The 20,053-nt window shown below is 46.9% G+C and overlaps 1 protein-coding gene across 2 annotated transcripts in view; it reads right to left on the bottom strand.

The window, feature by feature from the left end:
- Nucleotides 1–207: 207 nt before the first annotated feature.
- CDH26 (cadherin 26) overlaps nucleotides 208–20,053 on the bottom strand; it is a 47,449-nt gene continuing 27,603 nt past the window's right edge. The window contains exons 9-17 of one of the 2 annotated variants that reach the window (XM_027559059.1): nucleotides 18,666–18,937; nucleotides 14,102–14,244; nucleotides 12,610–12,849; nucleotides 11,693–11,914; nucleotides 10,789–10,919; nucleotides 9,096–9,173; nucleotides 5,929–5,979; nucleotides 2,993–3,067; nucleotides 208–1,292 (exon numbers count right to left, since the gene is read on the bottom strand). In XM_027559059.1, coding sequence (XP_027414860.1) covers nucleotides 1,089–1,292; nucleotides 2,993–3,067; nucleotides 5,929–5,979; nucleotides 9,096–9,173; nucleotides 10,789–10,919; nucleotides 11,693–11,914; nucleotides 12,610–12,849; nucleotides 14,102–14,244; nucleotides 18,666–18,937 — 1,416 coding nt within the window. In that variant the 3' untranslated portion in view covers nucleotides 208–1,088. The remainder of the gene's footprint in view (nucleotides 1,293–2,992; nucleotides 3,068–5,928; nucleotides 5,980–9,095; nucleotides 9,174–10,788; nucleotides 10,920–11,692; nucleotides 11,915–12,609; nucleotides 12,850–14,101; nucleotides 14,245–18,665; nucleotides 18,938–20,053) is intronic. The other variant, XM_027559060.1, reaches the window with a different exon arrangement.

Below are 20,053 nucleotides of genomic sequence, written 5' to 3'. Positions count from 1 at the left end.
AAGAGTTGGACTCGAATTCAGGAGGATGTGCACAAAAGAGTATGCTCATTAATTATATAATGTTTTTTAGAATTTGCCATAGGCTTTTAGATATCTAATATATACATTAAAGTGCCCTGGTATCTTTTAAAATTTTGCTTAACCAGTTTCTTATATATTACACAGCCAAGAAAACAGTCTATACAAGACACATGTCCTACTATTTACTTTTTTTTTTTTTTAGATAAAGGACACTATCACCTCCCCCACAGTTTACACTAGTGATAAGTGGACATGTAAAAATCAATTAAAGTTTGTGATGTTGTATAAAAATAGAATTTAATCAGAATTGAGTCACTCAAAGGCTCCTAAGTTATTTTAATATATTTACATAGTATATGCAAGTTAAATTATGTCAGTTTTTTTAAATATTTACCACTCATAAAGTTTTAAGTTTTAATTATTTCTCTTATGGTAATAAATTTTATCTATTTATCTACTCAAAAAGTGCAATGGGACTAATATATTTTTAAAAATCACTAAAAATACTAATTGCAAATATTCTACAAAATATTACCCTATTGTTTTTCACTTAAACTGAAGCAGAACCATAATAAAGAAATTTAAGTAAGCACTTAAAAATCTTTTCCCAGTTTTACCTGTTGTTTTCCCCAGCATTATCTGTTGTTCTCAAATAATTGGGGTAATCTGTGGATTATATTTCATTTAGTCTCGGAGTTGGGCTGCTCATGGAAGCAAGGAATTACACAATTAAATTCAAATTTCTCTAGAAAATATGCCTGACAAATTTTTTAAAAAGTATGACCTGCTGTTTTGTTTTGGTTCAAGAGGTCCCAGAATGTCGAATCATTTAATCCAGACTCAGTTTACCCTCATTCTGTTAGAACTAGAAGGTAATATTTTTTTTTTTTTAGTAGATGAAACTCTGGAGACAAGGATTGAGAAGATGCAAGAAAGGTTTAACAAGGACTTAGAAGAAATTAAAAAAAAAAACTAGAAGGTAATTTTTAAAAAACAAAAGGAAAAAGGCATTCTAGAATAGTGATTTCCCCTTGTGAATTATTCCAATTCACCAAAATATGCATTTTTTAGGAACGAAAGGCTGACTGAGAATATATTTCTTCTAGTGGAGCAGCCTTTGGCCCCAAAGAGTCCAGCACGTCGGGTGGTAGGTCATGTTCAGAGAAGGTGAGAGAGCTGAGGCTGTCTGCTTGCTCACACTCGCCCTCCTCTGCGTAGACATGAGGTGGGTAGCCAGGATCACCCTCAGGGTCACGGGTGCCACAGAGCTGCTGGAGGGGAACCGAGGAGAGGAGGTGAGTGCCATGGCCTGTGAGCCTTGTCCCATCACAGGCCTTTCTACAGACTCAGATACGGCAGCAAACTGAAGGGAGGGTCCCCGTCACACTCCTCCTGATCTCAGGGAGGGAACACACAATGACGGTGGCCCTGACCTGGGTAGGATGACGGGGACATGGAAGAAAACCACCCACCCCTTCTACCCTCTTACAGGGTAGACTCATCCCTCACCCAGGCCTGAGACCTCCCCTCCTGGCCCTAAGCCTGCTGTCACCTTGAATGACCATCCCCAATACATGTTTGTGGGATGGACGGATGGGTGAGGTTAAAGGGCTTTTCCCTGTTGACCTCCAAATACCCTACTGCTGCTGCTGCTGCTAAGTCGCTTCAGTCGTGTCCAACTCTGTGCGACCCCATAGACGGCAGCCCACCAGGCTCCCCCGTCCCTGGGACTCTCCAGACAAGAACACTGGAGTGGGTTGCCATTTTCTTCTCCAATGCATGAAAGTGAAAAGTGAAAGTGAAGTCACTCAGCTGTGTCCGACTCTAGCAACCCCATGGACTGCAGCCTACCGGGCTCCTCCATCCATGGGATTTTCCAGGCAAAAGTACTGGAGTGGGGTGCCATTGCCTTCTCTGCCAAATACCCTAGAAGGTCTCTAATGTTTCATAGAGCCTGTTTCATAGACCAAGGTGGGGATGGGTTTACAAGACTCTTCTAAGCCATCACTGGCTCCAGCATTCGTGTGAAAGTGAACTCATCTAGGGCCTGAAGATGTTCAGAGTCAGACCCATCCCCCACCATGTCCCCAGGCTCTCAGCCAGCTGTGTCCACCTTGCTCCGCTTGCGGGGGCTCCTCCAGGCTCTCCATTTAGTGGGAATATCGTCTCCTGGCCCTGCATCTACTGGTCCCCAGACCTGCTGACCACAGTACCTGGGAACCTTCATCCTTACATCACACACCTGCAGGGACTGTGGCCACCGTGTGGCCCTATGCCTTGGGGCATGGGTGGCGGGGAGGAAGCCAGCTGAAAGGTGAATCCAGGGGCTGTGACTGGGGTGTCATCAGTTCCATCATGTCCCCTCAGTGCAGCCAAGTAGATAACTAAGGATGGGCCTGGTGAGCACACAGCAAACCAGGATCTGCAGGGGGTCTGTGCTCAAAGCTCCCGAGGCCTGTGACAGCAGAAGCTTCCAGCCCTGATTCAGCAGTTTAGAAGCCTTGTGAGATCAATAATTCATCATAAACCCCAACTAAGTTAGAAGGCTCACAAGGGAAAGCACTGGGCCTTCTAATCTGCTGTTTTTCCCTCCTCTCACACCACCCAGCTCAGCTCCAAGTTTGCACTAATGAATGCTCCCTGCCTGCCTGGGGGACAGGAGGATGGGCCTCAGCAGGAAGCAGCCTTCCTCGGCCCAGTCAGATGGTGAACTGGTCCCCACCCGCTCCATCCACAGGGCAAGCTGTGTGGGGTGGAGAGGGCAGATACACAGATGTGAATGTGGGTAAGACACGTGATGATAACCAGGGACTAGACTATAAGGGTTCTCACTTCCCGTGACCCATCTTCATCCACTCTAACAACCCGAGGAAGGGGCCCCCAGGCACGTCTCACAAAACAGGTCCCCAGGAGGCTCTGATGAGCACCCAGACTCTCTAATGCAGCATCTGCAGAGTTGGGGGCCTCCTACCTGACTCAGCACCTTTGCCATCACTCCTGCTCTCATTTCCAGGGGTCCTCTGGGCACCACGGTATTGAGGCAAACCTGAAAAGCGAAGAAAAGAGTCCTAATCCTGTCGGAGTCAGCTCACAGCTCCCCTCAGTTGATGGCCTCCGCTGGCGGGCACACGGGGGCCACCACCAGGTGGAGGACTGTCTCAGCTCTCCTGGAGGGGACAACAGGCCAAGGGCAATTTAACCAGATGTCACCTCCGTGTGTGCAGGGAGAGAGGGCAGTCCTGCCGGTTTTGACTGATGGACTGGTGGGCCCTCCACGCCTTGGCTTCCAGGGAAGAAGGAAGCCGAGGGAGCCTGGCCAGCAGAGTTTGGGTCTGGTCCACAAACATGAATCAGCAAGAGGCTGACTGCCCCACATGGGGAAGCTCATCCCACCACCTGTCCCCACAACGCACAGCTCATCTCAGGTTCTAATCCCCCTCCTCCTGCCTTGGTAGGTCAGCCGCACCTCGTGCACACAGGGTGCCTTGCTGCCTTCTCTCTCTCATGGACCTGGGTCTCAGGTTCTGGCTGAGGCGTGGGGTAGAGCCATGAGGAGGTGGGCTTAGGAGGCTCCATGTGGGGGCCACCCGGGACCCCAGAGAGCCTCACCTGCATCATGTAGTCAGACCCGTGCATGTGAGGCCAAGCAGCCCCTCACTCAGGCTCACACAGGTGCGGGGCCTCCACCCAGGGTGAGAGGAACATAGTGATGAGCGTGCAAGGTGCAAGAGAGGCCGCCTGCACCCGGGGCCTCTCAGGAAGAGGAGGGCCCACGAGGAGGGAAGGCCAGCAGAGGCCAGGAGGCTGGAGGCAGCCCAGACCTGCAGGCGGAGGACAGCGCAGGAGGGACCAGATGATCCCAGATCTCAGGGCTGCAGACCATGCCAGGACAACGGCCAGCTGTCAGGTGGATTTAAATTGGAGAGTGACATGAGAGCATTCCCTGGTGGCTCAGAGGGTAAAGTGTCTGCCTGCAATGCCGGAGACCCAGATTCGATCCCTGGGTTGGGAAGATTCCCTGGAGAAGGAAATGGCAACCCACTCTAATATTCTTGCCTGGAGAATCCCATGGATGGAGGAGCCTAGTAGGCTACAGTCCATGGGGTCCCAAAGAATGGGACACAACTGAGTGACTTCACTTTCACTTTCAGAAACACATTGGTGACTTTTACAGCTGCAATGACTTCTGATCACCCCTGAATTTAGGGGTACTTTGTATACTCCAGAAGATGTGTATAAAACACTGTGAAGTTTAGGATAATTTTACATGTCCATGAAGATATATATATACACACACACCTGTCTGTACCCGTATCTGTCTATACACATAAACCCATCCCATCCCACCATTGCGAATTGAACTAAACGCTCTTAGCCAAAGAGATAGCAGGGATAACCCCTACCAACAACCCTGGAGACCTGCTGCCTGGTGATGCTGTGTCCTCAGTCACTGCCCTCCAGCTCCCGTGAGCCTCTCGGAGGAGGATACAAGACACACAGGCCCTTCCTCCAATGTGCTTGCTGGTCAGACCCTGTGATCCTTCCCAGCCCAGTGGAAGGTATGACACCAGTCTCCAGGGAAACTCAGGGTCGATTTTTTCTTGAGTAGATTTTAGGTTCCACCACACACCACTTTTTGCTGCTTTTGCTTCATTTTGCCACATTTACTGCATGTGACTCTGTCAAGGCCAAGAGCACAGTTTCCCTCCCCTGGCCACTCGGCACAGAAGCCCTGGCTTCAGGCATGTTCCCAGGACCCACAACTCCTCAATGGTACTTCAGCAAGAGTGTTTGAATTTCATTCTAATTATGTGAAAGTTATTTTAATAATAATATTTAATGTTATTTTTCTAATATAATGGAGAAGGGCTTACATCTTTTTAACTGAGCCCTCCCAACATGTGAATAAAAGCAAGAATATTATAATTGCTTTTATGAAACTTGAACGAAGTTTTTTGTCGCTTGTTTGCTTAATCAAAGAGAACCTGATACGATAAGCTGAACTCCCTTAAAAATATCTGAAACTGCTTATTATCATAAATTGAAATTTTCTTGACACCTGAAGAATCAATTTCAACAATGTGAGGCAATTAATTAGATGCTAAGGAAGAACTCTGCAAACTTCCTCCACAATATCCAGCTTCCTTTTTGTTGTTATTGTTTCCAGTTGAATCACTATTTTTATTTGTTGCTTTGGCAACAGGTGTATGTTGTAAATGTCATTGCACTTCAAAATCAGTACTAATAAAAAAACAGCTCTTTTCTGTTTTATTTATAATGGCATTCTTTGTAAGATCTCATTTGTAAAGAAGGATTCTGCTGTTAGAAAGGTTTAGGAGGAAATGCACTAGTGGCCTCTATATTCCCCTTAGTTCAAAACTTCTATAAATCCATAAAGAATCAAAGCAAAAGAATACTCAGGCCTTCACCAAGTTCCTAGCTTCTCAGCAGCAAAAGAAACTTGTCAGGGACTGAAAACCTTTGGTGCCTTCAGGTCTGGAGGTAAGTACTTTATTTAGTTCTCATCTGCTCCCTAGAAGTCATGGTTCAGACCGTGAAGAATCCACCTGCCAATTCAGGAGACCCAGGTTCAGGCCCTGGGTTGGGAAGACCCCCTGGAGAAGGGAATGGCTACCCACTCCAGTATTCTTGCCTGGAGAATCCCATGGACAGAGAAGCCTGGTGGGCTACAGTCCATAGGGCTGCAAGGAGTCAGACAAGACTGAGTGACTAACACTTTCACTTTTTTCACTGCTTCCCACATTCACTGCTTTCAGCTTATTTGGATGTTGGTTGGATATATTTTTACCACCTTCCCCCTTCCCAGCTTCCCATTTTCAGGGCTTCCCACGGCTGCCAGGACTGTAAGGTAACTCTTTTCATGGTAACTTGTTCATTGATACTTACAGGAGTAGAGTATTTGTTTCTCACACTTGGTTCAAAAAACACACCATGACCCTGAAATTATTTTTAAAAATGAAAAATTAATTAAAGTAAAAAAAAATAAGTGTTTATTGGTTTCATATAAATTACCCAAAGATGCAAACACATAACTAGAAATTCTTGTAACCATGAGGCCTCCTGTTTCTGCACTAAAGGTATCTGATGATAGTGTAGGTATTCCTAGCAGAAATCCATGGGTGAGTTTTATAGTTGCTTTGTGGGGATGGAGCATGAACATATGAGATTTTCAAGCCCATCTTGGGTCTACAAAATTCACATCAGACTCACAGTGTGCTGAGAGTGTGGCCTCAAAGTCTGTGAATGTGGCCCATTCATCCCTAAGACCCAAGGCTGGTTACATAATTGGAAGGACCCAGCATAAAAAATGTGAGCCCCTTGCCAGATATAAAGTGTTTCAAGATGGTGACAGGAGAGTATTAACCAAGTACAAGGCCCTTCTGAGCACAGGGGCCTATGGGACTGACTGGGTTCCATGCCTATGAAGCTGACCCTTCCACGGTCAGAGGGACATACCTATCAATGCACAAGCCCTTTCAAGGATTCATGGAATCATGTTTGTGCAAAAGAGAATAACTCATTTTTATCTTGGCTCAAATGTAGCCTGAGAAAAATAATGAATTATAGAGGTCTTGAATTCTTTCTTAAAAGCTTTCTGTCATGAAAACAGTGACTCTTTGGCCCTTGAGAAACCATTTTAGCTCTTGTCAGAAGAGTAAATTTTTTGTTAAACTAATAGCTAGTTACACTAGTGAAGTCCAAATAAGGTCTGTATTTGAGGCCTGTGTCAATAGTGTCATACCGAAGTCAGTTTTCTGGTTTTGATAACATAGTATGTAGATTATTATTCTGGGGGAAAGCTGTGTGGAAGGTACGCAGGAACTCTGAACTATTTTTACAACTTTGCGTGAGTCTGAAAAGTCATGTTAAAAAACACAGCTATAGTTTTAGAATGTGTACATGGAGTATATAAGGACATGGCTCAGTTTGGCAGGAGGTGTGGAGTCAATGGACTGGAAGTTGGTTAGGGCCAAGGCCACTGCTCTTGATCTTGTAGATGACCTCTGGTACCCAGACATGAATACAGAGAAATGCAGTTATTTGTGGGTGTCATATTTGATCAGAGCTATCAAATATTCAAGATGATGACAGGAGAGTATTAACCAAGTACAAGGCCTGGAGAAGGAAATGGCAACCCACTCCAGTATTCTTGCCTGGAGAATCCCGTAGACAGAGGAGCCTGGTGGGCTGCTGTCCATAGAGTTGCACAGAGTTGGACATGACTGAAGCGACTTGTATAGTATAGTATCAAACAACAACTCAGTAACACCCAACAATCACAATAGTTAGTTAGATACATGAGGTTTTCACAACTGTGTGTTTGTTCTACCAGAGTCACAGAACCTTCTAGAAGGGAACCCACTGTCCATCACCAGTGAAGTCCCAGCAGCAGGAGCAAAGCCATGCAACTCACTGGAGTTCCCAGGACAAGGTGTACTTGGTCAGATACACTCAACAGAGAAGGTAGTGTTTATTTTCTATCCTAGGGGAAAATGCTGGTTTATTCCAAAGGTAACGCATTTCCCTCTAAGTGAAAACAAAGAAGCTACACCTTTTCCTCCTCAGATACTCACATGCAAATAAAAATTAGCATTATGATGAGGGGGAGGGGAAATGGAAGTAGAAAAGGAAAGGTGAAGAGAAGAAAAGGAAAGGGAAAAGAATAAACTAAAGTGGGTATGTGTGACCCAACGTGACTTGAAGATTCTAACATTCTATGGATGATATTATAAACACCTGCCAACTGAATATGCACACAAGATCTAGAAGCTGACACAGACAGATGAAACTGTTTAGATCTGGGATGGGATTGTGGACAACTTTTGCTTTGGGTTTCTATTTTTAATATAAGCCCTTCAATCATGAAATAAAATTTCAGAAAAAATAAAGCAGGCACAGGTCCTCAGTAACAGTTCTAAGGAAGTCCGTGCCTTGTCACAGATTTTAAAATAGCAGGTCACCTGATAATCGTAAGTGACAATCTCACTGAGGGAAGGTGTGTGGATGGCTGACTATCAATCCAGCCATAACAGGTACACTGACTATTTGCAGGACATCATAAAGGGAACCTAGAGACTCACCAGAAAATAGAAGAGCAGACTTGGTGTCCTCCCCTGCAGTTGGGGGAGCAAGGTACCCTCCGGCAGGGGTTTGGTAAAGATGCAATGGGATTATACTTGCAGAGTGCAAATCCCAGGGCACGATTAGTGGACCAGAGTTTTTACTGTGCCTACCAGGAGCTCTGGCCTCCAGAAGCTTATAGACCAGTCAAGGAAGAGAAGCCCCTGCCAGCCCCCCCACAGGAGTCTCTGTGCCCCCTCCCCCTGGGAACATGGAGTGGTGGGCAGATGCCCTCTGGACCTGGTCCTGCTCTCCCCAGCCAGGCGTCTGCACAATAAATGACACCAGCCCTGGGTCAACTCGCTCTTTTCCAAAGTGGAGTCTTCGTCCGCTTAGAGAAGGGAAAGTTTAGCCAGACTGGGAACAGGGTTTCAAATGACATTGAACTGCGTGGTGAGAAAAATCAGTCCCTGTCTAATTCCTCTTCCATGCTCCTAATGACATCAAGGAGGAAGTGTCCGTCAGGTGCCAGCCTGTCCTGGTTCTCTCTCTCTTCCCACATTTTCTACCTAGAATTACAGGGTTCTATTTCTATTGTGTCTGTGTTTCACTCACCTGCTCTTTATACAAGTAAAACTTGTTTTCTGCTTACAATTGAAATATAAAATTTCCTGTTTAAAGAAATGCACTTCTTTTGGACACAAGTCCATTTAAAGGAAAATAATGTTTAAAGTCGTGAAGTTAGCGCTGGACGGACTGGAGTGTGGCCCTGAGCCATCCGACACTTGAGCTGGGAGCAAAGGTATGTGAGGTTGAGCAGAATTGCAGGGGCTTTGCAGGAGCGGCTGGGGTGAAAGCAGGCGAGGGGTGGGCCTGTAGGGGGACATCCCAGGATGTGGGTGGGGGAGCAGCCATGGTGTCCCCCTCGCATCGAACGGTCACCAAAGTCACCCCTCTTGTTTCAACACAAGCAGCAAACGAGCCACACTCACCTTAGCTCCCAGCTTGGCGCCCGCCTGGGCTGCGCTGATGGACAGGGCTGGCATGTGATCCCCGAGGTATGACCTTCCCTGTGGGACAGGAGGAAAGAAATATGACTAGGGCTGAAATTACAGATGGCGGCATTAAACACAGAAGACAGCGAGTAACGTCTCCCCTCTGGCATTACAGACAGCATCCTGACCCTGGAAAACAGCCTGCGCTGTGAAGCAGGAGGGCAACCCTGGCAAGCGGACGCTTTGTAATCGCTGGTCAGGAAGTGAAGTTTCTTGTTTAGCGGTTCACGTGAAGTGATGGCAACAACAAAAATCAAGCAACCAAAGAGAAAACCTCGTATCAATCAGCCTCAGCATCTCAAAACTGGTCCTTGCCCTCTTCTAAGCCTCAGTGATGGTTCTTGGGGTCACCACAGTGGGCAGTGATGTGGGGAGCCTTATCCATTTCTCACTCAACAAATATTCACTGAGGGACTCAGATGTTGAGAAGTGCTGGATTTCTTCTCTTTTAAAAAGATTTATTTATTTATTATTTCAGCTGTGCTGGGTCTTCTTTGCTACGAGGGCTTTCTCTAGTTGCTTTAGGTGGGGACTACTCTTGGTCTCAGTGCTTGGGATTCTCATTGTGGTGGCTTCTCTTGTTGCGGAGCACAGGCTCTAGGGCACATGCTCAGTAGTTGTGGCCCATGGGCTCAGTTGCTCTGCAGCATGTGGGATCTTCCCAGACCAGGGATCGAACCAGTGTCTCTCTCCTGCACTGGCAGGCAGATTCTTGACCACTGGGCCACCAGGGAAGGCCTGGATTTCTTTCCTAAGGGCTCACTGGCTTCCCCACAGAGAGGGGAGGACCCCGTGCTGTCCTGCAGACCCTCTTGATCAGGGAGTGTGTCCGATGGCAGAAAAGGACAAGGCGGGTGGAATCAGTGATGGTGTCTAGATGAAGGGAATCTTCTTGAGAGTGTGCAGTGTCCCCAGTGTGTGGATGTAGGCTGGTGTATTCACATAAGATGGAATAACAGGGAAGTGTGGACACAGTGGCAGCCTTATTTACCAATGGCTCTGATGCTGGGAGGGACTGGGGACAGGAGGAGAAGGGGACGACAGAGAATGAGATGGCTGGATGGCATCACTGACTCGATGGACGTGAGTCTGGATGAACTCCGGGAGTTGGTGATGGACAGGGAGGCCTGGCGTGCTGCGATTCATGGGGTCGCAAAGAGTCGGACACGACTGAGCGACTGAACTGAACTGAACAAGGACATAATTGGTAGCTGCTGTTAGTAATACTAGAGAAACTCACCTGAAAAATGTCATTTGCCCTAAATAAAGTTTCTCGGCCTCAGCACTGCTAACACTTGGGTGGGTGACTTCTCTGTCATGGGGGCTGTCCTGAGCACAGCAGAACGGCGTGCAGTGTCCCCCCAGTTAGTTCTATCCACCAGACACGAAAGCATCATCCGCCCCCACCATCCCGGCCAACTCTTCACTCCCAGTTGAGTTGTAACCACCAACACACCTCTAGACACTGCCAGATGTCCCCTGGGGTGGGGATGGGGGTCAGAATCGCCCCCAGTTGAGAGCCAGCGCCCTAGACAAGTGTGACGAGATGATGACATGAGGGGGCAGTGAACGAGAGCAGTATGGAGAGCCTACCACATGGTCCTCATGAGACACAGTCCAGCTCCACTACCTGGAGAGGATCGGCTCTGCTCTCCTCATTCCACGCGAGCAGGGTCTGGATGCCCTCATCCTGTGGCACAGAGGGACCCTGCCTGTTGGCTTCGGATACAAGGCGGCATCGCAGCAGGAGGAGCAGAGCGGCTATGACGAAACAAGGGAGAGATGAGATGCCAGAGCTCTGGCCAATCAGAGGTTCCCTCCCACAGGAGCCTGTGCTGCTGGCATATAACTTGGCTGGGGGCTCATGGGGGCAAGCTGAGCCTTCATCAATCTTTGCAGCCTCAGTGCTTAGCACAGCCTGGGGCACAGTAGGTGAGAGCTAACTATTTGTCAGACTGAGTAATACTATGTGACCAGTAATACTCTACTGTCTGCTTGAAAATTGAGCTTCCCTGTTAGCCTTTGCCAAGCCTGGGAGCTTGTGTACATTGCCGTCCTCAGCTATTAAAATCACCTCTGCTCTGTTGCTCAGTCATTCCTGACTTTTTGCGACCCCATGGACTCTAGCCCGCCAGGCTCCTCTGTCCATGGGATTTCTCAGGCAAGAACACTGGAGCGGGTTGCCATTTCCTTCTCCAGGAGATCTTCCAGACCCAGGGATTGAACCCGCGTCTCCTGCTTAGCAGGAGTCCATAGACAGTGGACCACTGTCCTTAAACGGCGTCTATCTCTAGGTTCCGTTGCTGTAAAGTCTGCTACTGAGCAGAAGCCCCCTTTGCCAGGCAGGCAGCCTGTCTGACCAGGGTGGAAACCTCCCATCTGAGCCTGGGCCTCCTGTGAGCCTGGGGGTCATTCTCAAAGGCACCCCGCTGACCTCGGCCACCTGCGCCCCCCACCCCAGAGGACTCTATGCCCTTGGCTTACAGCCCGGGGAGAGGAGCTGCATTCCCAGGACAGCTCCTATCTATACTGACCTGCCAGAGCCATGAATGCTACACAGAGAGGGGCCAGGGCGCCCTTCATGACCCCAGCTCTCGCGATGAGGGGCTCCGCACAGGTGAATCCATCGGGACAGGAGCAGACCCTCACGTGGACAGTCTGCTTCTGGGAAAGTCCCTGTTTGTCTCCGATGAGAAGCGGCACAGAGTAGTCACCAAGTGGAAGGCTTCTCTGCATTAGAAGTTCCACTGAACAACCTGCAGAGGGAGGGGGACCTTAGCTGCATTGATGTGTTCATTTGTTCAGCTGCTCAGGGGTTATTTCTTAATGCCTCCCTTGTGCCAGGCTCTGTAGGAAGTTTGAGGTGGCCATGACCACTCTCTCCCATGGACACCAGCTGCATGTAAAGTGGTTCCCAAGACCACCCTCAGGTTGATGATTCTCTAGAAAGGCTCAGGACTCACTGCAAACTGTCTACTCATGGCTATGGAAACAGCACCCCAGTTTTTCTTTAGGGCACCCAAACTTTCTGAACTCTTCACCCATGTGGATCAGGAGGGGCTAAGCCCAGATCGCAGCCAGGTCCAGGTGTGGGCTCAGAACCAGCCATCCAGTACATCTGCCCTCCCAACCCCTACCCAGTGTTGAGCAGGGCAGGTGGCTCAAGCCCTGTGATGAGGCACACCTTCTTGCCAGGCACCAGAGAGTCCCAGGGACTCCCAGCCACCACGCTTCTGTCTCCAAAGGAGAGCCTGGCTGCAGATGAAGGGACCACAGAGCCAAGGTCGGGAGCCATTGCCTCCAGGAAGTCCTCTGGGCACCCAGGTCTGCTGGGACACAGGCTTACCTGCCGCTTTCTTGGTGACATAAGCTAACATATTCCTCTTGGCCTGAGTGTGTGTGAGTCAGGTTTCTGTCCTTTCCCAGCCTTTCTGGCCAGTGTGATACGCACCCCTGTTTTCCCCCAGTCTCCACATGTCTTCTGTGTCTCCCCACGTGCTGTCCAGTTTGAAGGTGAACGGGTCGGAGTAGGGCTCTAGGTCGCTGTCCTCCGCCTCAATGAGGAGGGACTTATCTCCCGCAGACTGACAGACCTCCAGGTGCTGAGAGCTCAGGCGGAGTGTGGGAGCGTTGTCGTTGACGTCTGACAGGAAGAGCAGCATGGTCCCGGTTCCCGTCTGCGGAGGGACACCTGGGTGGGGAGGAGGGCGTCCCAGCAAGGTTGCTGATTAATTCCAGAGGCTGCCCCAGAACACAGACGCCTGCGAATGAGTGCTCTCGGCCTCTGCAGAAAAGAACCACTCCGCGGAGACACTGAAGCCAATTCCCTTTCAATAAGCTTTATTGCAAGGGCTGGATCTGTCTTCCTGCTCTTTTGAAAATCTGGGTAGGATAAGTTAATAAAACACTTGCTGAATGAGGGACAGTTATCGAGTAGACGATAATATCAGCCATGGAAGTTGTTAAAGCAGGAGTGGGGGCGGGGGCGGGGGCGCGGGCGGCAGCGGGGATGGATGTGATGTAGTTCTGCGGACCTCAGCTTCTATACTGGGTCCACACTGTAATCCTGGTCTGAATCCTGCACTAGAGTTTTGCAAAGTGTCACCCCTGGAGGACACTGGGCAACAGGTACTTGGGATCCCACTACCTTATTTCTAAAAACTGCATGCAAGTCTACAATGACCTCAAAATAAAAATTTATTTTTTTTTAAACTATTCCACTGAAAAAACAGTGCCATTCATTAAAACATCCATAACAGAGTTATGGAACCCTCACCTAAAGCCAATTAGGAACACAGATTTAATATCTCCCTAAGCAACATTAATTATACAACTGTTAATTATGCAAATGGGATATACAACCATGTATGCTTGGGAATCTGGGTTCATAAGACAACTCTTATTACAAGTCTAATTTACAGATTTTCTCAAATACAATCATTAAAATTACTGGAAATATTTTATTTTTCTAGCTTTCTGCTTTGGTAGGTTTAGAAATACAGCCTTGAGAGAGAGTATAGAGAAAAGTGTTAAAACATGCTGATAAAAATGGTTGATGACAAATTTGTCCTGCACAGTCACATTTTCCTGAGCTTATAAGGCAGTCCAAGTGCAGGGAAACTGCTCATGTTTATCATATACAATTGGCTTTGACAAAGAGCTAGAGAGTTGTCTTATAAACAGATGAAAAAGATGCTGTGGTGGTGGCTGTATCCTTATCAGGCTCATCGTCTCTTCTGAATGAACACTACCCCTCTTTCTATGGCATAGCCCCCTAGTTTGCCATTTCAAGAATTATCATCAAAAATAATCATCAGTGTAGATGCACAATGATAAAAAGGTTTATATCTTTCCCAGTTGTGCTGAAAGACATTCACCTGTGTCATTTTCCCTTAGGAGCAAGAAACCATCGCCCCCTCTGACAATTCTGGGTCAGTGCTTACCATCATCAACAGCATGAGCGATGATTACGTAAATGCTGTCATTGACATGAGGAGATTCGCGGTCAACCGGCTTCACAGTGATGACCACCCCAGAGCGCTCATCTATGCTGACCCAGTTTGCAGGATCATAAGCCAGTTTGTATCTTGCAGAAGAAAACACATGTAATTTTTAAAATTAAAAAGTTACATCAAGAGACAAGTCCAAATATACCACAGCAGGCACAATTCCCCTTGTGAATCTGGGAAATTGTAAGAACCTCTGTTAGGAGTGTTTCTGGCTCTGATGAAGGCCCCAGAGACCTGAGATCCAACCAGAGTGTCAGATCAATATTCACTGAACACCAGGTGTCCTGTCCTTGTCGAGCTGCACATAACTCTGTCCACCTCGGGGAAAATTTTTCATCCTGGAAAAGAGCCAGTCTTCAGTTGCCTGCAGGAGCTGGTGGCTTCATGTTAAGCCAAGCCTGGCCGTGCAACAGAAGCACAAGACTGCATTGCCCCTGGAGCCTAGAGGATTCACACGTGGGTAATACAGCCAGGCAACATGGTTATCTACATCCTGCTTCATCTGTGTGCACCTGGTAACCATTTTAATGCGCGAGCACACCGGGCCTTCCAGAATTCCCCAAGACCTGTCAGAGTCAGATGGCAGCCATCAGAACCAAGTGGAACCATCGGAACCCAACCTACCTGCTGAGAGACCCACAGAAGGAAAGGCCTGGACCCACAGGCAAACAGAAAAGATGTCGCTCCCCAAAACATCTGAAGACTGGGGGTTTCATGTGCCTTCTCTTCCTCATCACTTAAAGGCCCTGGAAAAGTTCAGTAACTCTCCCTGTCTGATATTTGTCAAGTCAGGGTTTACAAAGGAACCAACCATACTCTAGGGACAGGAATATAGCCCTGAATCAGATTTGGGGTCTCTGTGGGTATCCCCCAGAAGAGGTCCAGGCAGGGACTAGGAGCATTGGCATCATCTTGGAGCTTGTTACAAATGCAAATCTCAGTCCCAACCCCAGACCTCAAAATCAGAGACCCCAAGGGTGAGACCCAGCAAAGCGCATTTAACAGGCCTTCCAAGTGACTCTGATTCATGCTGCAGTTGGGCCTCTTTAACTCAGCACTTGCCTGCATAGACCTGTGGTGTTCTAGAACTCCAGGTTAGCTGCACCCAAGGAGATAAGAGAGAAAACTGAGAAACAAGCTTCAGGAAATTTTTATAGTCAGTGGCATTACTGTGACCCCCAAGCACATGATCATTTTTTTGTAATTTATTTTAAAATATTTTATGAAATTGTTATTCCACAGTGAACTGGTAATTTTAAAAAGCAAATCTGGTCCTTCTCAATGGTTAAGTCGAGAAGCATTCTTCTAAGGAAGAATCTCAAACTCTAGTGCCCACAGGGGTGTCCCGAGCAGGTGCAAGAAATGAGCAAAGCTGGTCGGATAAGGATTGATGTCAGTTGATGAGCGAGAGGTCAAAGGGACCTCTCCCCATGCCCCCGATGATCATGACCCCATTGGACACTGACTCAGTAATGCCAAATCTTCCTCTGTTTCAAGAACATTCAGATAATTCAGGTTGTTAGCATACTCTTGATTTTTAAATGCTGGCAGCTTTATTATCTCTTTCTTTTTATTGCAGTAAAGTACACATAACATACAATTTACCACCTTCACTGTTTTAAATTGCATTTCAGTGGGATTAAATATTAATTCATCACACTGCTATGCAACCATCACCACCATCCATCTCCACAGCTCTTTTCATTCTTGTAAAATTGAACTCTGTGCCTACTAAACAATAACTTTCCATTTCCCCTCCTACCAGCCCCTAGAAATCACCATTATATTTTATTTCTTTATGAGTTTTGACTATTCTAAGTACCTCCTATAAGTGGAATTGTACAGAATTTGTCTTTTTGTGACTAGTGCATTTCACTTAGCACAATGTCCTTAGGGTTCGTCCATGTTGGAGCATGTTGCAGAATTCCCTTCATTTTTAAGGCTGAATAATATTCCATTGCATGTATGGACCACGTTTTGTTTTCCCATTCATCATCAATGGCTCCCTGGCTTGCTTCCACATTTTAGCTATTGTGATTAACGCTGTTATCAACATGGGTGTACAAGCATCTCTTTGAGGCCCTGTTTTCAGTTCTCTTGGGCATGTACCCAGAAGTAGAATTGCTGGATCATATGGTAGTTCTATTTTTAATTTTTTGAGGAACTCCGCTACTGTTTTTCTCAGAGGCTATACCACCTTCTATTCCCATCAGCAGTGCCCAAGGATACCAATCCCTCCACATTCTCCCCAACGCTTGTTTTCCATTTTTTGGTGTTTTTTTCTTTAGTTGGAGGATAATTGCTTTACAATGTTGTGTTGTTTTCTGCTGTACAACAGTGTGAATCAGCAATTGAACTGAGGTGGTTCAAATCTGATGAACCTAGAGGTTGTTTTCTGGGGTTTTTTGATGAGTGTGAAATGGTATCTCACTGCAGTTTTGATTTGCATTCCCCTCATGATTAGTGATGTTGAGCATCTTTCGTGTGCTTGTTTGCCACTTGTATCCTCTTTAGAGAAATGTCACAGTTTTTGTCCGGTTTTAGATGAGGGTGTTGTTGTTGCTCTTGTTCAGTTTTTGAAGTTCTGTATATTTTATGGATATTAATCCCTTATCAGATGTATGACTTGCCAGTATTTTCTCCCATTCTGCCTTTGTACTCGGTGGATAGTGTCTTCTGATGCAAAAAAAAACGTTTCGGTTTTCACGAAGTCTGATTTGACTTATCTGCGCCATTGGTGTCATTTCCAAGAAATGATCACCACATCCAGGGTTGTGAAGTTTTGTCCTAGGTTTTATTCTAATAGTTGTATTATTTTAGGTCTTACATTTACTTACTTGATCCATTTTGAGTTAATTTTTTTAAACGTATTTATTTATTTTTGGCTGTGCTGGGTCTTCGTTGCTGCTCAGGCTTTTCTGTTAATTGCTGCGAGCAGGGGCTACTTTCTAGTTGCGGCGCACAGACTTCTCATTGCAGTGGCTTCTTTTGTTGCTGAGCACAAGCTCTGGTGCACGAGGGCTTCAACAGTGGCATCCGCCTCTAGAACACAGGTTCAACAGTTGTGATGCATGGGTTTAGTTGCTCCACTGCATGTGGAATCATCCCGGATCAGGCATCAAACCCATGTCTCCTGCATTGGCAGGCAGATTCTTTACCGTTGATCCAGCAGGGAAACCCTTGAGTTAATTTCTGTATATGGTGTTAGGTTTTCTGTTTATGTCTTTGGATATCAAGAAAGCCTCTTGAAGATAACACAGAGTCAGATCATGTGTTTTTATCCGTTCTGCCAAGCTCTGTCTTTTAATTGGAGAGTTTAATCTTTGTATGTCTAAATTAATTACTGATGAGAAGGGAATTCATGTCTGTTAATTTTTCACCCACCCCGGCTCTCACAGGCTGTGTAACCAGTTCCAGTGAGAGAGGCACAGCTGCCTTGCATGGGGCTGGATGTGAGGGAGGTACTGAGCTAAGAGCCGAGATGAACCGCAGTGAACCATGGTTTGCACTGTCTTCCCTGGAAGTTGCAATCCTTCCACAGATTCCTGAGTTCCAAATTCAGTCCATCAGACAAATTCTGCCAGCACCGTCATGGTCCGGATGGGGAGACCGATTCCTGGCGCTTTCCACTCTGCCACCTTCCTGGGGACTGTGGCAACTTCATTTTTAAAAAACAAAACACTAAGCTATCCAAGTATCCATCAACAGATGAATGGATAAACAAAACGTGGTATATACACACAGTGGAAATATTATTCAGCTTTAAAAGGAAGGAAATTCTGGCACATGCTAGAGCATGAATGAAACTTGAAGACACTATGTATGCTAAGTGAAATATGCCAGTCACAAAAGGAAAGTCTGTGTGATCCCATTTATATGAAGTACTGAGAGCAGTCACATACATAGAGACAGAAAGTAAAATGGTTGTGCAGGGTCCTAGAGGTGGGGGAGAATGGGGTGGGTTATTGGTTACTGGTTGCAGAGTTTTAATTTGGGGAAATGAGACGGAGGAGAGATTTTGCAGATGGGTGGTGGGAAGGAGCAATGTGCCATACAGTATAAATGTACTCAAAGTCCCTGAACCACACACTTGAAACAGTGAGAGTGGTAAACTCTATGTACATTTTGCCACAATTGAAAACACTTCCGCTGGCCAGAAGCCACAGGGCTGCCAGTTTACAGCATTTGGTAAAGAGGGACTAGAAATACATAACAAATTATTTTAATACAGGAAAAAGACTGTAAAATAATTTTGTGCTCTATGCAAAGGAAATGAACACGTGAATTCCTCCCACGAGGATCAGAGGACACTACAGAAGGAAAACAGCATTGAACCTGGGCTAGGGGAGTTCTGGGGTGGGTGACTTATGGCATTTTCCCAACTGGGATGGAGTCGCCCTCAGGAGCACATAGAAGGAGCCAGTTTCGAACAGGAACCCTCTCCAGCACATGGCTAATTCTGCATGAACTCCCACCCTTCCCACTCCAGTCTCCCCACCTTATCTGGCCGGCGGCGGTTCTATCTGGATCTGTAGCGTTGAACATTCCCAGCTGAGTCCCCGGCCCTGCGCCATCGACCTCACTGACGATGAAGGTCCCCGGGTGGAAGGTGGGCGGGTCGTTGACATTGGTCACCCACACACTCACGGTGGCGCTGGCCGAGGCCTGCCGGGGCCTCTGCAGCTGCCCCGCATCACACGAGAAGAGTGGCTCTTCGTTCTCCACAGCCACGACCAAGTTCCACTCTGCCTGAGTCTCATGGTCCAAAGGCTGCCACCCCAGAGAGAAGGTTTCATTAGTCCCCGCGGCTCTGCCGGCCGGAGGGAGCCTCTCAGCATGAGTTGTCACTGCTAACCCAGCGCCTGTGGCTTCTGTGCTTCATTTATTATTTACATTGTCTTTGATAATGATCAAAAGACAGTTGTCAGCCCATTTTCAAATCATTTATAGAGTTCTTTTTTTTCCCCTCCCTCCTCCTGGTTGAAAAGAGCCACCATCAGTCAGAGGGTAATGAAAAATGCAACAAAAACCATAACCTAATGAAACATTAATGTGACAACTCTCCTGCAAAAACCCAGTGGTGCTTAGGGAAATATGGATATTAATGATCATAGCTATTCAGGGGACAAAGTGGTCAGTGACTTAAAAGGGTTGAAAGACTAGGAATATTTGGGAAATCCAGCCCCAGGCATTTGGCATGGAAAACCCACAGAGCCCTGCTATTCACAGCGTGGTATGTCCCCTCAGCATCATCCGGGAGCTTATTACACTGACAAGCAGAATCGGCCCCACTCCAGATATATTCATTCAGGTCTGCCTTTGAAGCTGAGCCCCAGGCTGACTCACTTGCACTATACCAGAGGCACTGGTCATTCTAGGGTCTATCGAGAGCAATTAAGACTAAAGGCACTGGAGTCAGACTGCTCCAGTCAGAACCCCTACTCCAGTCATGTGACTTTGTGAAAACAACCCAGCCTCTAGTTTCCTCATCATTAAATGAGATAATAATACTTTATTGCAGGGCCAACTCTCTACTAGGCACAGCAGGCAGAGTGTCAGGAGCCCACAGTATTTTTAAAGGTTTGTGCAAATGTTCCAATTTCTTTTAAACCCAGAAGAAAAATGAACTCATGGGGTTCGAGAAAATGTCGTAAATTATTTTATCACATCAGGAGAAAGAAACATGTTAGGGACTACATAAACCTACTAAGTTTTGTCTAAAACAGACCCAAAGAATTTAATGTTGAAGTAACTGGTCATATCAAAAATAATCTTGAATACTGATATGATTTTGATGGGAGGAGCCATGAAGGCAAAGAGCTGAGGATCCATGCAGCCCTGCGTTCCTCACTAGCCATGGTGACTTGTGACCCAGCAGTCCATGTG

Source organism: Bos indicus x Bos taurus, chromosome 13, assembly GCF_003369695.1.
Source record: "Bos indicus x Bos taurus breed Angus x Brahman F1 hybrid chromosome 13, Bos_hybrid_MaternalHap_v2.0, whole genome shotgun sequence".
Lineage (NCBI taxonomy): Eukaryota > Metazoa > Chordata > Mammalia > Artiodactyla > Bovidae > Bos > Bos indicus x Bos taurus.
Note: the sequence above shows the minus strand (reverse complement) of the source record. Positions and strands in the feature narration are given on the sequence as shown.